This window comes from Rhinoraja longicauda, chromosome 35 (assembly GCF_053455715.1).
Source record: "Rhinoraja longicauda isolate Sanriku21f chromosome 35, sRhiLon1.1, whole genome shotgun sequence".
NCBI lineage: Eukaryota > Metazoa > Chordata > Chondrichthyes > Rajiformes > Arhynchobatidae > Rhinoraja > Rhinoraja longicauda.
The window spans coordinates 8,512,438-8,537,532 of record NC_135987.1 but is presented as its reverse complement, the minus strand read 5'-3'; the positions used below and the strand labels follow the sequence as shown (position 1 = coordinate 8,537,532).

Sequence of the window (25,095 nt, the reverse complement as noted above, 5' to 3'; positions counted from 1 at the left end):
AGAGAATACAGAACGTGCCACGCATTGATTCCAAGTGCATTACGAGACAGCAGTGCCAGGTAATAGGGGAGAGGGTAGGGCTGAAGATGTCCTGGTTGGGTTGCTCCTGGGCCTGGCCAAGCTGGCCATCCGCGAGTCACGGCGCTAGGCAGAAGAGGGCTCTGCCCGAGCCGGCTGCCTGCCCCTTTTCCGGGGTTATGTCCGCGCCCGGGTGGTGTTAGAGAGGGACCAGGCGCTGCCCAAGGGCACCCTGGGGGATTTCCGGGACCGCTGGGCACCACGTGGGCTGGAATGCATCCTTAATAAGGATGGTGATACAGTGGTATAATAGTTTATTTAGATTGAAGTATATTTGTTTGACTTGTACTGTGGTGGTGGGTTTTGATTTGGTTTATTTCGTACTGTACACATATATTTGAAAATAATTGATTAAATTATTGTTGGCTAAAAAACACAGTGCCAGGTAACCTATGCAAAGTCTTGGAACCATTGTGTTCAACATGACTGTGATTTAGAGTGAACAGACAGACTAAATGGTCATCAGAATGCATTTAAAGTGAATGACATCTTTTTGTAGAATGAGGAAAACATGCAGACTAGAATCCTTCAGCACACACTCAAGAAGGTGTCATCGATGATTTTTAGATTTTAGATTTAGAGATACAGCGCAGAAACAGGCCCTTCGGCCCACCGGGTCCGCGCCGCCCAGCGATCCCAAGAAAACTAACACTATCCTACACCCGCTAGGGACAATTTTGTACACATTTGCCCAGCCAATTAACCTACATACCTGCACGTCTTTGGAGTGTAGGAGGAAACCGAAGATCTCGGAGAAAACCCACGCAGGTCATGGGGATGATGGATCAAGGAAATAAACAATAGGATGTAAAAAGGTTTTATTTAAGCTGTCAATTCAGGTTATGTTCAAGGGATTATTAATTTTATTTAGAAGTTTAAACAGATTTGATATTGAGTCCAAAACATCATCTATCCATATTCTCCGGTGATACAGTCTGGCCCTCTGAGATAACACCTTTTTTGGGTAGATTGTTTGTCGTTAGTGTTGTTCCAGCATGTAAACCATTTTTATTTTGTTCCTTCAGGGATGGGAAGCCAGTGATAACTGAACAGTATCTGACCGGTAAGTGCTTTCCCCAACAACGCTGAATTAAAGCAGTAACTATAAACATGGCAGTTTTTGTGCAGGGTTGCCAATGTTTACCACTTCAATCAGCTGACCCAGCAAGAGGGGTCAGTGCACTGTGTGTGTGCGAGACAGAGCGTTATACAGGCCAGTGACAACCGGTAGATCCCACTAACATCTGAGCAATCTTTCCACAAATTTAAATACTCTCGTTGAGATCTGATGCAGCTTTACTAACTTTTGGACATACGTGACGGTGTGGTGAAGGTGTGGAATTCTCTGCCTCAGAAGGCAGCGGAGGCCAGTTCGTTGGATGCTTTCAAGAGAGAGCTGGATAGAGCTCTTAAGGATAGCGGAGTGAGGGGGTATGGGGAGAAGGCAGGAACGGGGTACTGATTGAGAGTGATCAGCCATGATCGCATTGAATGGCGGTGCTGGCTCGAAGGGCTGAATGGCCTACTCCTGCACCTATTGTCTATTGTCTATTGTCTATTGTGACATATTGACCTATTTGTCAATATTTAACATATCTAACACATGTGACATTAGGGCAGGTTGACCAAAAGCTCGTTCAAAGAATGACATTTTAAAGAGAGTCTTAGCTAGTGAGGTGGAAAGTCCAAAGCTGAAGGGGTTAAGGAGGAAAGATAGATCAGCCATGATTGAATGGTGGAAGAGACCCTGATGGGCCGAATGGCCTAATTTTGCTCCTATCACTAATAAATGCTCTGGAAGCCGCCAACCTTTGGGAAGAGCTGCGAGGTATTGTCAAGCTGGGGGATGCAACAGAGCGAAGGGGGGGGGGGGGGGGGGGGGGGGGGGGTTAGGGGGGGGGGGGGGGTTGGGGGGGGGGACAGAGCATGGATGACAATTTGAAAATTCTGAGCTAAACACATTCCTGATTCCAGCCAACCTCGGGGTGAGTGAATTCTTCCTCTTATGAGGTGTAACAGACATCTCCCTCACTGACTTTGTGAGGGGCTAAAGAGTTCTAAACCTCTCTAAATCCCTCTCCCCTCAGCTTTAACCCTATGCACTCCAGCTTTAGATATCTCTGCCATGGGAAAGATTGTCCTCCTATCTACCTTATTAATGCCCATCAAAGCTTCAATCAGATCTCCTCCTGCGCTCCAAGGAAAACAAACCCCGTCTATAGCTGACGTTCTCCATTCCACGCCACTTCCTGGTGCATCTCCTAAGAACCCTCCCCTGTGCACTCACATCCTGTCATGTGTTGACTAGGACTATACACACTACTCCAGCTGTGGCCGAACCAAAGCTTTATAAAATTGTACCATAACCTCCCAACTACTGAAGGCAAGCACCCCATATATCTTCCGCACCACTTTATCTACCTGCGCTGCCACCTTCAGGGGTCCTTGGACACTGTTCAGGTCCATCGGTTCCTCGATATTCCCCAAGTCCCTGTATTCATTGTGCATGTCCTCTCCATAGAATTCAATCCTGTCTCACACCTTCTGTTTTTATCTCTGGCCTTTTGTTTGAACTATCTGCCTATCAGAAACCCTCCCTCCCTCACCTGTAGTACCTGCGAGGCTTTGTCTCGCCTCTCCTCTCTTCCAGCATTCCTCCCCCCCCCACACACACACACACAGTCAGGCTGAAGAAGTTAACTAACTTTGCGTTGACTATCAACACCGAACAAGCACTTTTATATTCTCAAATAACAAACCTGAATTTCAGTGTTGATTTTAGTGGGAAATCATCAACCGCTCCAAGAAGTTCTTGTGAATAACATGGAAGCTGAGGGGTTTGGTAGCCTTGGTGTGGTCAACTGCAGAATGGCAACAACTGAGCCGCAAGTTCAGACGTGTGGAACTAATGATTCTTCCTCCAAGAGCTGAGCTTGCTGGGTGTTTCATGAATAAGTAACCACACGTGGAATTGATCACATTGAACGGTGGTGCTGGCTCGAAGGGCCGAATGGCCTACTCCTGCACCTATTGTCTATTGTCACTCAGCAGGCCAGGCAGCATCTGCGGAAAGAAAAACAAAATAACATTTCAGTTTAAATATCCTTTCTCACGATCTGCATCAAGGAGTTAACGTTTCAGGTTAGACACCTCGACCAAGGTTCTGACAGTGGTTCCTCAACCTGGAACATTAACCCTGCTTCTCTTGCCACAGAGGCTGCCTAACCTGCTCCTTCTGACATTTTATGCTTTTATTTTGATTGGATTTTCAGCCTGTTTAATGATGAAAGAATATTGACCATGACACCAGAGAACTGCCATTACTAACACGGGATATACGATCATTTCCTGATCCTTATGAAAATAAAGACTGAGCATTGATAAAGTGAACATGCAGAAGAGGTGCTGGCTTCATTATCATCCAGAATCCTACATCTATGGGAATCTCACTACTCACTGAAAGTTGGATCATTCAGCCTAATGAATGAACCAATCGATCTACTTTTTTGTTGCAGTTTTGCCTGCCCACTGCTTCTCACTATTAAAATGGCTGAGAGTTCCCTAAAGCTTCATTGAGCTGCCTCTCCCTGAACCTCTGCTTCTCTCTCCACAGATGCTGCCTGACCTGCTGAGTATTTACAATCTCTTTCCGTTTCTCTAATGGAGATGAGGAAATGAAATAACCCGTGTAGATTTTATTGAAGCAAATGTAGTTTCTGGGAACTAAATGTTCTGTTTAGTGTATTGTCACGTGTACCGAGGTACATTGAAAAACTTTTCTTGCAGGCTATCCAGTCAGCAAAAAGACAATCCATGATTCCAATCGAGCCATTACAGTGTATAGATACGGCAACAAGTATGATTGCCACCAGGCAGATAGGAGAGAGAAGCGTGTAGGAAGGAACTGCAGATGCTGGTTTAAACCGAAGATAGACACAAAGTGCTGGAGTAACTCAGCGGGACAGGCAGCGTCTCTGGAGAAAAGGAAAGGGTGACATTTCGGGTCAATAGACAATAGACAATAGGTGCAGGAGGAGGCCATTCGGCCCTTCGAGCCAGCACCGCCATTCAATGTGATCATGGCTGATCATTCTCAATCAGTACCCCGTTCCTGCCTTCTCCCCATACCCCCTGACTCCGCTATCCTTAAAAGCTCTATCTAGCTCGCTCTTGAATGCATTCAGAGAATTGGCCTCCACTGCCTTCTGAGGCAGAAAATTCCACAGATTCACAACTCTCTGGCTGAAAACGTTTTTCCTCATCTCGAGACCCTTCCAGAGGCATCACCCATTCCTTCTCTCCGGAGATGCTGCCTGTCCCGCTGAGTTACTCCAGCACTTTGAGTCCATGTGGGAGAGAGAAGCAGTCAGTTTTCAGACACAATTGCCTGAGGTTAAATCGGCTGCGCTGACTGTCACGTCTGGAGTCTCTGGAGGAGTGTGGTGAAGTGCTTGAATCTTTCCGGTGTGAAGCCTGTGATCTCCTCGAGAGCGACACAAATGAGGTGAAGCTGTCTCCACGCTGGCAGCAACAACCGAGGCGTAATTATGCTTTCCCCATTGAGTGTAGGCAGCATCTTCACTGTGTGGGCGTAATCTGGACCAGGCTCAATCCAACCCGCTTGCCAACTGATGCCTTTTAATTCCTGCTGAACATGCAGTGAGCAAATTATGTTACTGAGCTACTTACTTGCTCGCCTTGCTTTTGTCATTTGGCTCCCCAATCACTTTTATCTTTAATCAGGTCCTGTAAAAATTCATGTGTGACTCAATAACATCCCATTATTGCCCCAGGCACACATCCCATAATAAAAGAAAACTCTGCAATAGCAATCCCCTCTCTGTCTCCCCCCCTCTCTCCCCCCCCTCTCTCCCCCCTCTCTCCCCCCCTCTCTCCCCCCCTGTCTCCCCCCTTCTCTCCCCCCTTCTCTCCCCCCCTCTCTCCCCCCTCTCTCCCCCCTTCTCTCCCCCCTTCTCTCCCCCCTCTCTCCCCCCCTTCTCTCCCCCCCTTCTCTCCCCCCCTTCTCTCCCCCCTCTCTCCTCCCCTCTCTCCCTCCCTCTCTCCCCCCCTCTCTACCCCCTCTCTCCCCCCCTCTCTCCCCCCCTTCTCTCCCCCCCTTCTCTCCCCCCTTCTCTCCCCCCCTTCTCTCCCCCCTCTCTCCTCCCCTCTCTCCCTCCCTCTCTCCCCCCCTCTCTCCCCCTCTCTACCCCATCTCTCCCCCTCCCTCTCTCTTCCCCTCTCTCTTCTCCCCCCCTCTCCCCCCCCTCTCTCCCCCCCTCATAGAGATGGAGTGCATTACGCAATTTAATTTAGTTTGGAGATGTGGCCTAGCAACAGGCCTTCTGTCTTGTATGGGCTTGTATTCATTGGAATTTGGAAGGACGAGAGGGGATCTTATAAAAACATATACAATTCTTAAAGGATTGGACAGGCTAGATGCAGGAAAAAATGTTCCCGATGTTGGGGGAGTTCAGAGCCAGGGGTCACAGTTTAAGAACAAGGGGTCGGCCATTTTGGACTGAGATGAGGAAAAACTTTTTCACCCAGAGAGTTGTGAATCTGTGGGATTCTCTGCCACAGAAGGCAGTGGAAGCCGATTCACTGGACGTATTCAAGAGAGAGTTAGATTTAGCTCTTCGGGCTAATGGAATCAAGGGATATGGAAAAAAAGTAGGAACGGGGTAGTGATTTTGGATGATCAGCCTTGATCATATTGAACGGTGGTGCTGGCTCAAAGGGCCGAATGGTCTTCTCCTGCACCTATTTTGTCTATGTTTCTATGTTTCGTTCGGCCCACCGAGTCCACATTGACCATTGATCACCCGATCACACAAGTTCTATGTTATCACACTTTCTCCTTCCACTCAGGGACGGGCAAGACCATGAAGGTTGAGAATTTTAAGACTGAGGCATTATTTAATGTTGAACCAATGTAAGTCATTGAGAACAGAATGAAACAGGATAATGTAAATTAAAACATAAGTTACTAGGGCACATTGGCACAGCTGGCAGTGCCGATGCCTCACAGCGCAAGAGACCCAGGTTTGATGCTGATCTTGGGTGGTGGCTGTGCGGAGTTTGCACGCTCTCCCTCTGACCTGCGTGGGGTTTTCTCTGGGTGCTCTGGTTTCCTCCCACATCCCAAAGACGTGCGGGTTTGTAGGTTTCTGTTTGGCTTCTGTAAACTTTCCCTGGCGTGTAGTGTGTAAGTGAGAGAACGTGATCACATAGGAGTCGTGGGAGCGGGAGATCGACGGACCGCATGGGGACTGTGGGCCAAAGGGCCTGTTTCCATGCTGTACCTTACAGTCATGAAAAGACACAGATACGATGCAAGTTAAGGTTACAGTTGGCCTGAGTTACACCATTTGTGCCTGTGAACCCGATAATAATAATAATGGGTCCATAATAAATAAGAGGTGGATTTAACATGTCCAGATGGCACAGGATATTATAAAAACAATCCGGTGGAGAGGCTTCTACAGCAAGCAATGAGTAAATTTGGCAGCTCTTTGGACTACTGAAATGGGAAAACATATTGAACGCTTGCCAAAATCCAACAGTCACACAAATCCGGAAAGGCTATTTAGGTTGTAATCAGGAATATTTCCCACGTCAACAGAACAACATGGATAATATCTCACCGAATAGAGAAAGAACATGAAGCAAGAATTCTTCTTCTTTAACATTAATATCAATAAAGCTTCTTAAAAAGCATATTTCTCCAGCCTTATAAATAGAGGTGTGGAACATGGAATACAAAAGCAGGAAAGTTGCAAGAAAACAGAGTTAATCGTTGGTTTACGCATCTTCTGGAGTAGCGCAGCCAAACTTAGGGATCATACTTTCAGCAAGAAAGTCAAGGATCTGGAAAGGAGGCTGTGGAAGTTAATGACCGACCCGCTGAGTTACTGAATTCCTCCTGCACTTTGCGTAGATTTTTTAAACCAGCATCTGCAGTTCCTTATGTCTCAACTTCAATTATGATTTGGGACTAGAGCTGAAAAAGAAGGATGGGGTCAATTTAACCAACATGATCAAAACAATAAGAGGTTTGATGTTTACAACGGCAAGCTCATGGGGCAGCGCAGTGGCAGAGTGGTAGAGTTGCTGCCTTATTTTTTTGCCATAACAAAACTTCTTGTGTGCTTTCCGGCTCTGTATTACAACTCATGTGGACACAGTAGATAGACACAAAGTGTTGGAGTAACTCAGCAGGTCGGGCAGCATCTCCGGAGAAAATGGACGGGTGTCGTTTTGGGTCGGAACCCTTCTTCAGACTAAAAGTAACGTGGAGGGAACTAGGGGGTAGGAAAAGACTAGGAGAAATCAGGTCCAGCAACAAATGATCAAGGAAGGGTGGAGCCCACAATGGCCCATTGTTGTCCGGGGAAGAGGTGATCACGAAGGGATGCAGGGATGCGAACAGTGGAATGACTAGGGTGGAGGAGGGGAGGAGGGGAGGAGGGGGGAGGAAGGGAATGCAGGGGTTACTTGAAATTGGAGAAATCTGTATTCATGCCACTGGGTTGACAGCTGCCCAAGCGAAGTACAATACAGTAGAATATAGTAGATGCAAGTGAGCTCTCTGGGGTCCTTCAGGAATTGGATTAGGCTGCACCAATTGCCTGCAATACTCCACACCTGCCACTCTGCATTGTTGCTCTGCTTTGCTGCACTCCTACCTTGTCTTATCTTTTATTCCTTTAATTTCCAGGAACTGCAAGTAGAAAGAAAGCTAAAAACTGCTTGGCGCTCCCAGGCAAGTGCAGATCTTCTGTAAGCATGGGTGACCTCACGGGTGTTCATTATCTCAGTCTCTCCCGACTCGACCGCCTGATTCTCCTCAACACCTTCCACTCCCCACACTTGTGCAGTGCCGCCACATTTAAAATCCATTGGCCGCTGTTACGTAACAAACATACAAGTTATTCTGAATCATTAAAAGCAGATGAGCAGAGGAGGCCGACCCGTCCCAGCGCTGGTAGTGACACACGCTCAAGCACGCTGGATTGAAATGCCAGTTCGGATGATCGGCCCAGACCCTGACGTGACCATTGAACTGGCAACTCTTAGAGCCAGGGCCAAGGGGGCTACTGACAGCCAAGCAGACGATTTGTACCTTTGCAATTTAGGGCTTCTTGCTGGAGCTTGCAAGATTGCCAGGCGAGATACTGCAGAACCAGCTGGTCCATTAGACCAGGCCCACACTGTTGCCCAAAGCACCTGATCATGTTTCACTGAAGCAAAGTAATAGACTGTCCTTGGATGAGCTGCTCCTGTGACACAGCGGCTGATCTGTTTAGTTTAGTTTAGTTTGGAGATGCAGCGCGGAAATAGGCCCTTCGGCCCACCGAGTCCGTGCCGGCCGGTGATCCCCGCACATTTACACCATCTTACACACACACTAGGGACAAACGTACACTTACACCAAGCCAATTGACCTACGTAGCTGTACGTCTTCGGAGTGTGGGAGAAAACCAAAGATTTCGGAGAAAACCCACGCGGTCACGGGGAGAACGTACAAACTCCGTACAGACAGCACCCGTAGTCGGGATCGAACCCGGGTCTCCGGCGCTGCAAATGTACGGGGATCACTGGGCGGCACGGACTTGGAGGGCCGAAAAGGCCTGTTTCCGGCTGTATATATATGATATGATATGATATGATAAGTGCTGTAAGGCAGCAACTCTACCGCTGCGCCACCGTGCCGCCCTGCTGTTCTGACAATACAGAGCAATAATCTTGGATCCCTTGAAGCCCCACTATTAAATGCATGCAGTAAAACATTGTCCTAAGAACAACCAGTCATGTCATCTGGTAAAATATATTCTTTTATTAAAAAATATTTATTTTTATTGAAGGAAAGATACAATACAATACAATACATTCCCCTCCATTTTGTTTTTTTATATAAAACAACAAAAATAACCCTCACCCACCCTCCCTGGACACCCCTTTGCAGCTGATGTGTTCACAATACACCATATCACAAATACAAATGCACAATTTGACAGCAAAACCTCTACATTCTTCCAAGGCGCAGGCCCATACATAACTACAACATGTCAGATGGTTCAGGATTCACTCATTCATTATGCATCAGCCATCCTGTGAGGTAATCGGTACTTGTGTAAACAGAAATAAGCAAATAAATAAAAGTAAAACATAATTAAAGGCAAATCCCCAACTACAATCAAAATATATTCTTAAATGAGATAATGCCTAATTGGAAATTTGATTGAACTTTTGTTCCTCTCTTGTACCCAGTGACCAGCATAATCACATCATGCTTAGCTCAGCCTCAGCACAGTGGCACTGCTGGTAGAGATGCTGCATCACAGCCCCAGAGAGCCTGGTTTGATCCTGATTCTGGGGCTGTCCATGTGGAGTTTGCACGTTCTTTCTATGACTGTGTGCTTTCCCCCCAGTTGCTCCAGGTTCCTCCCCCCCCCTTCCCAAAGGGGTGGCACAGCGGTAGAGTTGCTGCCTGACAGCGTCAGAGACCCGTGCGCGATCCTGACTACGGGTACTGTCCATAGGACGTTTGTACGTTCTCCCCGTAACCACGTGGGTTTTCTCTGGGTTTAGTTTTGTTTAAAGATACAGTGCGCAAACAGGCCTTTCAGCCCACTGACCAGCTGATGGGGAAAAATAGGATCAATGGGTAAATCAAAATGGGTTCTCAATGGTCAATGTGGTCTTCGGCAAGATACTACAGACCCAGTTAAGGGTCTGTTCCTGTGCTGTAAGACCCCATGAATATACGGCAAGAAACTATGGAGCTAAAAACCACAGGATTGACATTTCCCATTCTTTGTCCATGATAAATTGGGAGCAAACTGGACAGGGGCAGTAAAAGGTCTTATTCTCTTCCTTTAGCATTCATCTTGGCATTCATAGCAAAAGGATTTGAGTATAGTAGCAGGGAGGTTCTACTGCAGTTGTACAGGGCATTGGTGAGACCACACCTGGAGTATTGCGTACAGTTTTGGTCTCCTAATCTGAGGAAAGACATTCTTGCCATAGAGGGAGTACAGAGAAGGTTCACCAGATTGATTCCTGGGATGGCAGGACTTTCATATGGATAGACTCGACTTGTACTCGCTGGAATTTAGAAGATTGAGGGGGGATCTCATAAAAACTTACAAAATTCTTAAGGGGTTGGACAGGCTAGATGCAGGAAGATTGTTCCAGATGTTGGGGAAGTCCAGAACAAGGGGTCACAGTTTAAGGATAAGGGGGAAGTCTTTTAGGACCGAGATGAGAACGTTTTTTTTCACACAGAGTGTGGTGAATCTGTGGAATTCTCTGCCACAGAAGGTAGTTCAGGCCAGTTCATTGGCTATATTTAAGAAGGAGTTAGATGTGGCCCTTGTGGCTAAAGGGATCAGGGGGTATGGAGAGAAGGCAGGTAACAGGATACTGAGTTGGATGATCATATTGAATGGCGGTACAGGCTCGAAGGGCCGAATGGCCTACTCCTGCACCTATTTTCTATGTTTCTATGTTTCTATGTTCCAGAACAAGGGGCCACAGTTTAAGAATAAGGGGTAGGCCATTTAGAACTGAGATGAGGAAAAACTTTTTCAGTCAGAGAGTTGTGAATCTGTGGAATTCTCTGCCTCAGAAGGCAGTGGAGGCCAATTCTCTGAATGCATTCAAGAGAGAGCTGGATAGAGCTCTTAAGGATAGCAGAGTCAGGGGGTATGGGGAGAAGGCAGGAACGGGGTACTGATTGAGAATGATCAGCCATGATCACATTGAATGGCGGTGCTGGCTCGAAGGGCCAAATGGCCTCCTCCTATTCTATAGTCTATTGTCCATTGTCTATGTTTCTAAGTTTTCTTATTTGATGAGCTGCTTTCTTTTGGTTCTATGTGCACTGACTTGGACATCTTTTTCTTTGCAAACTCAAGGCTTTGGTGAGTTTAAACCAGCATCAAAGGAAGGAGGACAAAGCCAGCTTGACCAGGAGATGCTGCGGGCTCTGGATGGTAAGGGTGGCTGTCCTCTGTCTTAATCCAGCGGGATCTGTTGTCTCTCTGCTTCAGTAGCCAAAAGGAAGAACCCGCACTCTGCCTCCTGCGTAGAGGATTAATTATTGCCAGGCCTCTTGGCCGCCGCGGCAGTGTGAGAGCATCTGGCTCACTGATCACTGCTGGGCTGGCATGTGGCATTGAGAGGTTGCCGAGTGCCAGCTAACCAGGGGAGCCAGAAGAGGAAGAGGGTGTGAACGCGGTCGGTGGTATTAAATAGGGAAGAGCAAAGGAAAGGACACAACTACGGCAGATGTGGGTTGCTTCAAAGTTGTAAGGTACTCAAAACCCCTGTCGACCTTCAATGTTATTACATTATTATAATTATAAAATTATAAATGACTAAAAAACATTATCATTTAGCTATTTTTGATTCAAATGACGTACTGCGCTTTACGGAAGTGTTTTGTTCCAGAATATAAGTCTTTCTTTTTAAAAGAAAATCATATAATGGAAACATGATTTGAGGGAGGTCAGACATTGTGAAGGTTCTGATAAATTAGTGTTGTTCGGAATCATTTTGGAATCAGTAAATGTTCCTTTGTATAATTTGTCCTTCCTCATCTTTTCCACAACACAAGGAAAATGGTTTGAGGGAGTGAGGTTGCATTATTGAGGTAATGATATATTAGCACTTGTAGTAATTTTGGAGCCAGCACGTGCTGTTTTGTGTCGATCTTCGCGATGTCACCGCGCAAAGAGAAAGCTTCCGCTGCTTTCGGTGATGTTTGAAGGTTTTCGCATCCTTACCCGTCAAAGAATGGACTTTGCTTCACGGGAAAACAACGTCGCTCCATCAGGAAGCTTTTTTTTCACATTATTATATTTTTTAGGAAAGCAGTCCAGGGATTATGTACGGTTCCAAAATAACTCCACCACACTGCCTGCAGAATCTGAGGTATCTTGCTTTTTTAATTTATGTTTGTGAGTGCAAAGCTCAAGGCGTTCCTGATTTTCATTGTCATTGTACAGTATTTATTATTTGATTTGTAACTGCATGATCACTCTGTGAAGCAAGTAGTAAATTATTAGCCATTGCTGTATCCGTGTTGTCTGGCTGTCCTTTACACTTAATCATCTTGTTGATCCAGTAACAGGACCTCCATATCTAACTGAAGGCTCACCTACTGTGCTGGAGGTACTGTGTGAAACCCAGCTCCCCTTTCTATCTCCCAGCAGAGTCTGACAATCCACATTGAGTTGGAGAAACCGACAAGTGGCGGCCTGGGCTTTGCCTTAGTGGGTGGTGACCGGGGAACGGCCGTGCTGGTAAAGGCGATTAGCCCAGGCAGTGCAGCAGGTCTGGACGGAAGGCTCAGTGTCCGTGACCAGCTTTTACAGGTAACTTCCCGCAGGGGACAACCTATGTACTCCCCCCTGGTGCCACCGATTCATGTGAATTGTGAACGTAAAAGATTCAACCCTGTGGAAATCCCGGAGCAGAATTGTCCTGTGATCACTGGTGCACAGGGGGACTTCCATCAGACAATTTGCACCCAGCAATTTCCCACCAGTACCAATGCAACGTGGCGACGTTTAGCATGACTTACCATTGAGAAGGATACTAGGGCAGCTAGCTCTCTCCTTCGAAATATACCGAGGATCTAAAGTGAAGATCGAGCCTTGGATTTATGTTTCTCCAGAAACATGCATTCCTAAAGGCACTACATTCCCTTGCTGCATCATCTGCTCTGTTGCAATTGGAAAGTCTTTCGAAAGCACAATTGTTTCAGAGTTTCCATGCGACCATTGGGGAACTTCAATGGGAGATTTCCACAGGGAAAAAAATATATATAAACTAGACCAAGTGGACCCGTTGGGCCCAAACCTTTCCTGCATTGGTGCAGCACCCTCTCCTTTCCCCCTCCCCGCTCCCCCCCTTCCCCCTCCCCCTCCCCCATCCCTTCCCCTCCCCCTTCCCTTCCCCCCCACTCCATCCCCCTCAACCCGCCTTATCTTCCCTCCTCCCCCCCTCCCTTCCCCCCCTCCCTCCACCCCCTCCCTCCCGAGGAGATAGATTTAAACTTTAAAATGTGAATAACTTTTAATATATAACACCGATTTCAATTAAACTTCTTCCATTAGCACCAAAGGGACGACGGTGAGTAAGGTGGGCCTAAAATGGTTGCGCTATCGTGTGCCGTTTTGGCTGTAGTTCAGGAACAAACAAACAAACAAACGAGAGTTTTAGTATCTAGATGACTGTGCTTGCCAGGATCTTCACCAGTCTGTGGAAAGGCAGGCAGTGTAGTTGGAGCAACCCCAGCATACATGACTAAACTGTAAGTAATTTGTTTTTATGCCAGTCTGCTCATGTTTGTATATCACTCACTTCATAAGACATAGGAGCAGAATTAGGCCATTCGGCCCTTTGAGTCTGCTCTGCCATTCTGTCATGGCTGATCTATTTTACACCACTACTAATTGTGAAACTATCAATCTTCGTTTTAAAAATACCCACTAACTTGGCCTCCACAGCCGTCTGTGGCAATGAATTCACAGATTCACCAGCCTCTGGCTACAGGAATTCCTCCTCATCTACATTCTAAAGGTACGTCCTTTTATTCTGAGGCTGGGCTCTCAGTTACTAGACTCTCCCACAACCGGAAACGTTCTCTCCGCATCGAGTCTTTCAACTCCAAATGCGTTAGAGGAATGAACTGTACAAGTTTGATAGATTTTCAAAAAATGGAAAATTATACATTATACGTACAGTAATATTGATCTAATTATAATTGAGAGTTAATTTTGAACTTGCCTTCAGTTATGAAGCTGGTTCATTTCAAGATAGGGCGGCACGGTGGCGCAGCGGTGGCGCAGCGGTAGAGTTGCTGCCTTACAGCGAATGCAGCGCCGGAGCCTCAGGTTCGATCCTGACTACGGGCGCCGTCTGTACAGAGTTTGTACGTTCTCCCCGTGACCTGCGTGGGTTTTCTCCGAGATCTTCGGTTTCCTCCCACACTCCAAAGATGTACAGGTATGTAGGTTAATTTGACTGGGTAAATGTAAAAATTGTCCCGAGTGTGTGTAGGATAGTGTTAATGTGCGGGGACCGCTGGGCGGCACGGACTTGGTGGGCCAAAGGGGCCTGTTTCCGCGCTGTATCTCTAAATCTAAATCTAAATCTAAATCTAAATCTAAAAAGATATTATGTGTGGTGATGGAACAGTCAGTAAAAAACCTAAGTCAGGAATTTACTTCTCTTTAATGCAGCTAAATAAGTCATGCAAACTTCTAAATTAACACTATCCCACACACACTAGGGACATTTTATTTTTACATTTACCAAGCCAATTAACCTACATACCTGTACGTCATTGGAATGTGGGAGGAAACCGACGATCTCGGAGAAAACCCACGCAGGTCACGGGGAGAACGTACAAACTCCGTACAGACAGCACCCATAGTCAGGATCGAACCCAGGTCTCTGGGTCTTCTTTAAAGTTGATGTACAGAGGAAAAAGTATAGAAGGAAATGTAGATGCTCAAGGTGGACAATAAGCAGAAAAATAGACACCAAATGCTGGAGTAACTCAGCGGGTCAGGCAGCATCACTGGAGAAAAAGGATGGGTGACGTTTCCGGTTGGGACCCATCTTCAGACGTTTTTGGTATAAACCAACATCTGCAGTTCCTTGCTTCTAGATCTGGGTGATTTTGCAATACCTGGTGGCACCCTGATTAAATGATTTATGAAAATTCAACAATGCGCATATTCTCCCAAACACTTTTAACGTATTTTTCAAACTAGTAACAATAATAATAACATGAAATGACCAGATACAGTATATAGTTCCATTAATTTAATTATGGGTAGTGTTATGGTAAATATTTAATGAATGGAAAGAACTGTAAAAAGTCATTGAACAGCGATATGGTATGGATAGCTGTAGAATATATACATTTCTGACTTAATGGAGAAATCAGCTTATGGACAGTTCTCAGGAATGGAACCCTTAAATATATATATATAAACTCTCTTTATATCAATTTGTTATTGAAGAAGCAACTGATAAGAAAAACAAAAAGAAATCTAGAGAGCTGGAGCTGATATATTTCAGGTTTGCAGTGGTTTTGACTGCATTACATAATGATAAATCTGACCATCAAACATGTTATGTTCAAAGAAAGAGCAAAATGATTGCCAAATGTAACGAAGACCCATCACCTCAAATAGAGACATCTTGGGCAGTCAAGTCCATGACTGCGATTCCTAGGCATCAAGAAATACAGAACTCGGAGATGCAAGTTAGATGCTTGGGTGAACACACTTGCCTTTTGCACTGAAGGAATAACCTTGCCGATGATCTGCCTAATGGCCCATGTCAAACTTATTAAAGCTCCAAGTTTGATGCATTGCATCTCTCGATGGATCCTGAACTTTTGTCGCCATTTCTTCACCATCTGAACATGTTGTACGTGGATGGGGATGGCCAGCCCCTAGCTGTAAGCTCCTCAAGGTGAGTGATGGTATTCAACCTTTTGACATCCATTTGGATTTTCTTTAAACACAGGATTTCAATTCATCTGTCACATTGTGCCTGCACTAATAGTTGTCATCTGGCTGGAGATGATATTTTGAAATTTATATCTTTCCAAATCCATTTCTCACAAAGTTCCTCTTGTTTTATTCGCACTAGCAGATGCGAAAATCTGTTCACAGACACAAAAAGCTGGAGTAACTCAGCGGGTCAGACAGCAACTCTGGAGGAAAGGAATGGGTGACGTTTGGGGTTGAGACCCTTCTTCAGACCGGAAACATCACCTATTCCTTCTCTCCAGAGATGTTGTCTGTCCCAATGTGTTACTCCAGCTTTTTGTGTCTATCTTCGGTTTAGACCAGATCTGCAGTTCCTTCCTACACGTGCTACATCAGTTCATGAGCAGCAAGGAAGGAATGCACAGGAGGAGTGATTGAGGTTCACACACCCCAGCTATCCCATGCCTCGTTACCCTTGATACCACCGAACACCAGCTCAACACCATATTCTGCTTGGCAAGGTGAGCCCTCACTCTCTAACCCTTGGCAAACCTGCTCTTGCTAACTCAAGCAATGCTATGTTCACCATTGTCTTCCAAAGATGTCTGAAGAAGAGTCTCGACCCGAGTCTCGACTTGAGGGCAGCTTACACCCCAGCGGTATGAATATTGACTTCTCTAGCTTCAAGTAACCCTTGCTTTACCTCTCTCTCCATCCCTCCCCCTTCCCAGTTCTCCGACCAGTCTGACTGTCCCCGATTACATATTATCTCTGTTTGCTTCGTTGTCACCTTCTCCTACTGTAGCTAACAATGATCTATTCTACATGTTCCTTGATCCCCATATCTTTTGATGTCTCATTTTCACACCTTACCCTTCCTTATCTCTGTGTCTCCCTCTCCCCTGACTCTCAGACTGAAGAAGGGTCTCAACCCAAAAACGTCACCCATTCCTTCTCTCCAGAGTTGCTGCCTGTCCCGCTGAGTTACTCCAGCATTTTTCTGTCTACCATTGTCTTCCAAAATCTCAGTTTCCGGGAGTTCCTTCACTTCATTCTTGCTAACTCCTCTCTCTTCATTCCCCCTCTCCCACCTCCCACAATGTTCCTGATTAACTCCACAACGGTGGACGTTCAAAACCCATTTCAAACCTTTTGCATCTGTACAGGGTAACACTTACATGTATCTGTATATACGTGTTAAATACTTGAATATACCTGCATTTACTAGAAAATACCTTCAATATACCTACATATATCTTCATACACATGCATACATCCTGCATATACTGCAAATACCTTCATCTACTCACATTTATTTGCAAATACATTCACACAGCTGCATATATCTTCATAAAATATAACTTCATATGCCTGCATTTATTATCAAAAACCTTCAACCCCACCCCCCCCCCCCTCGCACGTTCTAAATATAATCGTTAACCTAAAGCTGTTGAATGGAACATCTCTACTGATGCCAAAGTTGTACTTAGACCCTGCAAATCGTTTCACTTGAGCTGACCTGAGTAAATCAGTAGTTTAACGTACATGCCTTGGGTCTTGTTTCTGACTGTCCTCAGCATTGCGGAGGCAATAAGTGGAAGCACTGACTGGGTAAAGGGGAGGAGATCAGGCTGAGGCAGAGAGCTGGGCCACCACAGATGCCTTTGTGGAAGGGGAGCAACTCATGTGGTACCATCAGCGGCGTCAAGAAGCACAATGCAGGCCCATCGCATTTACCCCGGCACTGCAAGCAAGTCCAAACCAATGATGACAAACCTGACCGAGAAGCTTCATTGGAGAGTTCTTGTTGAACGATGATCGCAGCACAGATCAGATTAAATTCTGAAACTGGTCTCTGTGGTTTTCTGCAGCCAGGCTAATGCAATCCTGAACTCAAGTCAGTGGCTGATTCCAAAATTACTCGGATTAAACGGTGTTGAGTTAAGGAATTAAAGAAAAATCAGGAGCTATAATTTTAATCAGCCTTTATCCGTTGATCAATTGGTTGGCCGAGTATTAAATGAATTCATTCAATGGCATAAGTGCTGGAATAACGAAGCTGGTCAGGCAGCATCTACGGAGGACATGGATAGGTGATGTTTTGGGTCGAGGCCCTTCTTCAGACCAATTCAATGTCATATTTGAATTAGTTACTTGGGAGCATATTTTTGTAAGCCTCTGTAATTGAGTTTAGTTTATTGTCACGAACCGGGGTACAGTGAAAAGCTTTTGTTGCGTGCTAACCAGTCAGCGGAAAGACAATGCATGTTTACAGTCGAGCCAACCACAGTGTACAGATCCACCGATGAGCCAAAACATTACGACCACCTGCCTAATATGCTGTTGGTCCTCCGTGTGCAGCCCCATACACAGCAGGGTGCGATGCACTGTGTATTGTGACATATTCCTCCCATGACCAACATTAAAATTTTCTGTGACTTGTGCTACAGTCGACCTTCTGTCGGTTCGGACCAGACGGGATAGCCTTCGTTGCCCTCGCGCATCAATGAGCCTTGGGCGCCCAACACCCTGTCGCCGGTTTGTGGTTTGTCCCTCCTCGGACCACTGTCGGTAGGTACTCACCACTGCTGACCGGGAGCACCCCACAAGCCTTACTGTTTCAGAGATGCTCTGACCCAGTCATCTGGCCATAACAATTTGGCCCTTGTCAAAGTCGCTCAGGTCTTTGCTCCTGCCCATTTCTCCTGCATCCAACACATCAACATCAAGAAATGACTGTTCACTTGCTGCCTAATATATCCCACCCCTTGACAGGTGCCATTGTAACAAGATAATCAATGTTATTCACTTCGCCTGTCAGAGGTCATAATGTTTTGGCTCATCGGTGTACATGATAAAGGGAATAACGTGAATACAGATCTGAGAAGAGATTAGGAAGAGCATAGTTAAGTAAGAAATGCAGCTGTTGGAGTCGAGATTTAAGAGAGTGGAGCGATTGTAATGCATGAATACAGATCTATTTTTGTGACTAGCATGCAAAAAGTAACCTGGCTTGGGCGCCATAAGTGATAGGAGCAGAATAAGGCCATTCGACCCATCAAGTCTACTCCACCATTCAATCATAGCTGATCTATCTCTCCCTCCTAACCCCATTCTCCTGCCTTCTCCCCATAACCCCTGACGCCCGTACTAATCAAGAATCTATCGATCTCTGCCTTAAATCTCTGCCTTAAATCTCTGCCATCTTGGACCAGCTTTGGTACATGTAGGATTATACAGATGAAAATTGGAATTGGCATCATACTTAAGTCTTAAACCATAAGTCAACATTTTATGTAGTGTTATCTTGGACCATAAATCATGATACGCTGTCAACACTGATTTTGTTCACCAAATAGCTCTTGTCGGCTGCTCAGCTTGGACAGTGACTGGGTCACAGGTATTGTTGAGCAATCTGCCGTGATCTCAGTCACGACATGTTTAAACGTTTTTGGATTTAGAATTGTTGTGCAGACAGAGTAGTGAAGCCAATGGGCCGATGAAAGACAGCGTGAAATCTGGGGACTTAGTGAATAACAGGGCCTGCATGGTATCTCCTGAAACTGCGGGCTCAAGAAATGACCTGGGAGAGGACAAAGGAGGAGATTAAATTAGAGTGGGGAACATTCTATATCAAACCTGAAATGGGACAAAGAAGAAAAATAAAGGGAAAGAAATAAAACAATGTTGAGAAACATTTGGATACAGTTTACAATTCTGAATGGGGGCCTTCAGTTCAATCCCTGAGAAAAACATCAATAATAATTATCCCTGGAGAATGCTTCTGTTGCTAATTTCTCTGAATGAATTAAAGACAATCTCTGTGCTGGGTTTAACAAGACTATAAATGTAGCAAGAGAATCATTCCGACTGAAAGGATGAGATGCTGTTTAGACAAAGCCAACATTTTTTGGCAGTTCATTTGCGCCAAGTTGCTGAAGTTAAAACCATTTAATTTTAAATTTTAGTGTGGCACAGTGGTAGAGTTGCTGCCTTACAGTTGCCGCCATAGAGGTGGGTTCGATCCTGATTGCGGGTGCTGTACGTTCACCTTGTGATCGTGTGGGTTTTCTCCGGGTGCTCCGGTTTCCTCCCACACTCCAAAGACGTACAGGTTTGTAGGGTAATTGGCTTCGGTAAAATTGTAAATTGTCTTCAGTATGTGCAGATTGTGCTGGTGTACAGGGTGATCGCCGGTCAGCAAGTACTCAGGGGGGCCATGGGGCCTGTTTCTATGCTGTTTCCCTAAAGTCTAATGTCTAAACTCTGAGATCCAAAAAGGTATTAAGTGCACTGCATTTCCCCGTGTGTCAAATTATTAGCGGAAGATCTTTGGAGAAGCAGGAGATGAATGGTAGAAACTCAACCAATAGACAATAGACAATAGGTGCTGGAGGAGGCCATTCGGCCCTTCGAGCCAGCACCGCCATTCAATGTGATCATGGCTGATCATTCTCAATCAGTACCCCGTTCCTGCCTTCTCCCCATACCCCCTGACTCCGCTATCCTTAAGAGCTCTATCTAGCTCTCTCTTGAATGCATTCAGAGAATTGGCCTCCACTGCCTTCTGAGGCAGAGAATTACACAGATTCACAACTCTCTGACTGAAAAAGTTTTCCCTCATCTCAGTTCTAAATGGCCTACCCCTTATTCTTAAACTGTGGCCACATAAGGTTAAGCTAAACGCTGTCTGTTTCATTTAATTAATGTTAAAGAGATGATCACTAATTTGTCCACCATTACTTGATCCGAGATTGAAACATATTTCAGTTACGAAGAATAGCAAAGGAACTGCAGATGCTGGTTCAAATCGAAGGTATAGACAAAATGCTGGAGTAACTCAGTGGGGCAGGCAGCATCTCTGGAGAGAAGGAATGCGCTACGTTTCGGGTCTGAAGTCTGGAGAAGGGTCGCGACCCGAAACGTCAACCATTCTTTTTCTCCAGAGATGCTGCCTGTCCCGCTGAGTTCCTCCAGCATTTTGTGTCTGCCTTCAGTTATGATGAATGCAGATTGAGTCTTTGTTCCACTATTGGTGACTTTCTATTTTAGTTTAGTTTAGAGACACAGCGCGAAAACAGGCCAGTCGGCCCACCGGGTCCGCACCAACCAGCGATCCCCGCACATTAACACTACCCTAGGGACAATTTTACATTTGCACCAAGCCAATTAACCTACAAACCTGCACATCTTTGGAGCGTGGGAGGAGACCGAAGATCTCGCAGAAAACCCAAGCTGGTCGTGGGGTGAATGTACAAAGTATGTACAGACAGCATCATAGTCAGGATCAAACCTGGGCCTCTGGTGCTGTGAGGCAGCAACTCTACCGCTGTGCCACCGTGCCGCCCTTAATTCCATCCGTGGCCCTCTGAAAACCACTGCAGATTGTTGAAACTGCTGATGAGTATAACACACCGTGAAGGGAATAGCAGAGTCGAATTTATGAAGGTTTGTGATGCACAGCTGGAACTAATGGAGTAAGCATCAAATGAGAACAAGGACTCAAACTGAAATGTCTGCCATTTCTTCGGCAATAAGCAATATTCCAAGTAGAACGCTTGGAAACAGAAGGGAAAAACAATTTAGTTTAGAAAGTAAATCCAACATGTAGATGAATCCATTTGGAAAATGAGAACCTGTGGGGAACAAAAAAACAAACATTTGCTTTTAAATAGCATCAGGTACAATGCTAGAGAGGTGGAACTGACGAATTACATTAGAAAGGATATAAAGTTCTGGTAAACTCAGCGGGCCAGGCAGCATCGCAGGAGGACATAGATAAGTGATGGGGCCCTTCTTCAGACTGATTGTATCTTTCAGTCCAGGGCCTCCTCCATTGTCAGAGTGAGGCCACATGCAAACTGGAGGAACAACACCTCATATTCCACTTGGGTAGCTTACAACACAACTGTATGAATATTGAATTCTCCAATTTTAGGTAACTACAATACCTTCACCCTCTCCCTTCTCATTCCCCCTCCCCCTAAATCACCTCCACCCCTTATTCCATCCTCACCTATGTCTCCCCTCCCCCTCCTCTTCCACCTACATTCCTTCCTCTAGCTTCACACAACCAGTCTGAAGAAGGGTCCCGACCGGAAACGTCACCTATCCATGTTCTCCAGAGATGCTGCCCGACCCGCTGAGTTACTCCAGCACTCTGTGTCTTTTTCTTCTTTGCAAACCAGCATCTGCAGTTCCTTGCATCCAAACATGTCAGAAGCCCAGCCACTGTTATAATGTGGGAAACATAGTAATCGTGGACAACAAGCTCCCACCAACAATAGAGAAATCAATGAACAGAAGATTGTGACCTCCGATCGTATTGATTAGCGAGGGAGAGAGAGATAGAATGGGCAGGAGAGATAGGAAGCAATGAAGCAGCTACAAGACTGCAGCTCCACTCTGCTCAAGCTACGAGGGACCGCGTATGCCAAGAGTATATAATGACAGGTCGTTCCTTGGAAATAATCCCGCTCATGATTAACCACTGAAGCAGAAATGCACAAATGGTTCGATGATCAATTCACCGACGCTGGCAACTGCAAATGGAAAAACAAAGAAAGTGCCTTGCGGGTAAGAAGTTTAAGGAAATTAATAACAGTAAAGTTTTGCAAGATTAACGGTCGCAGATAATAAAGAACTGACCCTTAACATTGTAGAAAGCAAATCAACAAAAGCACAAGGCACTGTAGGTGCTGGGATCCAGGGCACTAAACAAGCTGCTGGAGAAACGCAATGGATCAAGCAGCATCTGTATGGGGGAGGTTTTGGGTCGAGACTCTGCATCGGGACTGATGTGGCAAATCTTTGACGCTCTGCATTGCTAGTGCAGGGGGCTTTAGTGCTCATGTTGGCCGAGGACCAGTTGTTGAGTTTGGATCAAGTTTGAAGCCGTAACATGTAACATAACACCTTGAAAAAGGGTTGCAAATTCTGCTGGGCTGTGATTTGTAACTGGTTTGGCTTTAGGTTTATTATTGTCCTGTGCACGAGCACCGAGCATTTTACACACGTTTGATTTACGCGTTTTTTAAGTAACGAGCTTGTTCAATTAATACCAAAACCTAATTTGCTCACTGTATTTTTGAAATAACGTACTTAAATTTATGCCTGTTTAAATGTTTAAATCCTTATGTTCAATTTATGAATTTGAATTATGTGCTGATTTTCAGGAACGTATCCCCCATGTAAAACGTGAGGTGCTTGTACTGAGGTACAGTGAAAAGCTTTGTGTTGCATGCTATCAGATCAGATCAGATAATATTTTAATTACATTAATACAATTTGAGGGTTTGGGTTTCCTCCCACACTCTAAAGACATGCAGGTTTATAGATTAATTGGCTTGGTATAAATTATAAAATTGTCCTTATAGAATGTGTAAGGTATCATCATATCATCATATCATATATATACAGCCGGAAACAGGCCTTTTCGGCCCACCAAGTCCGTGCCGCCCAGCGATCCCCGCACATTAACACTATCCTACACCCACTAGGGACAATTTTTACATGTGTGTAGGGTAGTGTTAATGTGTGGGGATCGCTGGTCGGCACAGACTTGTACTGGGCTGAAAGGCCAGTGTTTCCAAACTGTATCTCCAAACTAAATTAAACGAAACGAGTGTTACTGGTTCTTATATCAAGTGACCTGGGTGTAATTCTGAACTCTGGTGCTGTGTGTGCAGATTTTGCATGATCTTCCTATGACCACAAAGGTTGTCCTTACATGTTCGAGTTTTCTCACACATCCGAAAGACAAGCAGGCTGACTGGTCACTTGGCCACTGTATCTTGTTCATGCAAATTGCAGTCTATGGACCTGATGCACTACACTGCTGAGAATATATTCTACACTCTTTTATCTTTCCCTTTGCTCCAGCTATTGTATTTGAGTTTGACTTGAATGTATTTATGTATAGTATATCTGATCTCAATAACATATGAAGCAAACCTTTAGCTCGGTACACGTGACAATAATGATAAACCTAAACCTGAATCTTGCTAGAGTGGAAGAATGTTGCAGGATTCGATGGGAATGCAGACAGATTTGTTTACAAGAACAAATACTTGGAATGGAATTGCTCCGTGTTGGCAAAGTCTCTTGGAGCTGAAATGGTGTGATTATACACCAATCAGCCAAAACATTATGACCACTGACAGGCGAAGTGAATAACATTGATTATCTTGTTACAATGGCACCTGTCAAGGGGTGGGATATATTAGGCAGCAAGTGAACAGTCAGTTCTTGAAGTTGATGTGTTGGATGCAGGAGAAATGGGCAGGAGTAAAGACCTGAGCGACTTTGACAAGGGCCAAGTTGTTATGGCCAGACGACTGGGTCAGAGCATCTCTGAAACAGCAAGGCTTGTGGGGTGCTCCCGGTCAGCAATGTTGAGTACCTACCGACAGTGGTCCGAGGAGGGACAAACCACAAACTGGCGACAGGGTGTTGGGCGCCCAAGGCTCATCGATGCGCGAGGGCAACGAAGGCTATCCGCCTGGTCCGAACTGACAGAAGGTCGACTGTGGCACAAGTCACAGAAAATTTTAATGGTGGTCACGGGAGGAATGTGTCACAATACACAGTGCATCGCACCCTGCTGCGTATGGGGCTGCACACGGAGGACCAACAGCATATTAGGTAGGTGGACAAAATGTTTTGGCTGATCGGTGTAGGTTGGAATGAAATAAGAAAATATCCTCTTATTGATCACAACCCTGAGCATGAGGCAAAGGTTCTACTTAGTCTTAGAGGTAACAAAGAAAGTTACCAACTGAAAATAATCAAGTTGAAGATTGCACATCACAGTTAGAAAAACATGGTGAAAGAAAAGTTGAGTATTAAATGCCAAGATAAATGTCATGATATTATGACGGTAAATTAAAATTGGAATGATCAAAATAAATCACACAATGTCTATTACACATCATACACATAGTATTTCTGTTGGTTTAATTGTCAGCTGAAAACCAATTCTGACTTTAGGATTTAGCAAGATTAAAAGCAATGAGGGTGAAACATTTATGAGATGAAAAATCTTAATGACTTACATTTTATCGCACAGTCCACTGCTTTAATGGGATTAGATGACTTCTCCTAAAATTGACTGACATTCATCTATACGGAATATTTGGCATTCTAATTACAAAATTTATATGTTTGATCGTGTCCTGTTGTGATTAATGGATTAGGTAGTTTATCTTCAGTTATATTAATAACCTATAATATTCATGATGATGTTCATTACCTTCACTAAAGGTCACACACTGTTTAAGTGAAAAGTTTCTGAAATGGACAATCCATTCAACCTTTCCTCAAGAGAGAAATCTGTAAAAAGTAGAAGCGAAAGTAACAAGATAACAAGCCGAAAGCTCCCTTTATACTGCAATAGTTCCCTGTCCTGACATCTATCATTCTGTTCATGGCTCTCCAGAGACCTTTATAACAGTGACCTTGTTGCCAAGGCAAACAGCTACTCAATCCAAATAAGAAACTA

General features: G+C 45.1%; 1 protein-coding gene across 1 annotated transcript in view; it reads left to right on the top strand.

The window, feature by feature from the left end:
* The window catches only part of ptpn20 (protein tyrosine phosphatase non-receptor type 20), a 273,022-nt gene that overhangs the window by 198,762 nt on the left and 49,165 nt on the right, over positions 1-25,095 (top strand). The window contains exons 34-38 of the mRNA XM_078428348.1: positions 1,104-1,141; positions 7,796-7,840; positions 10,998-11,075; positions 11,951-12,015; positions 12,294-12,458. Coding sequence (XP_078284474.1) covers positions 1,104-1,141; positions 7,796-7,840; positions 10,998-11,075; positions 11,951-12,015; positions 12,294-12,458 — 391 coding nt within the window. The remainder of the gene's footprint in view (positions 1-1,103; positions 1,142-7,795; positions 7,841-10,997; positions 11,076-11,950; positions 12,016-12,293; positions 12,459-25,095) is intronic.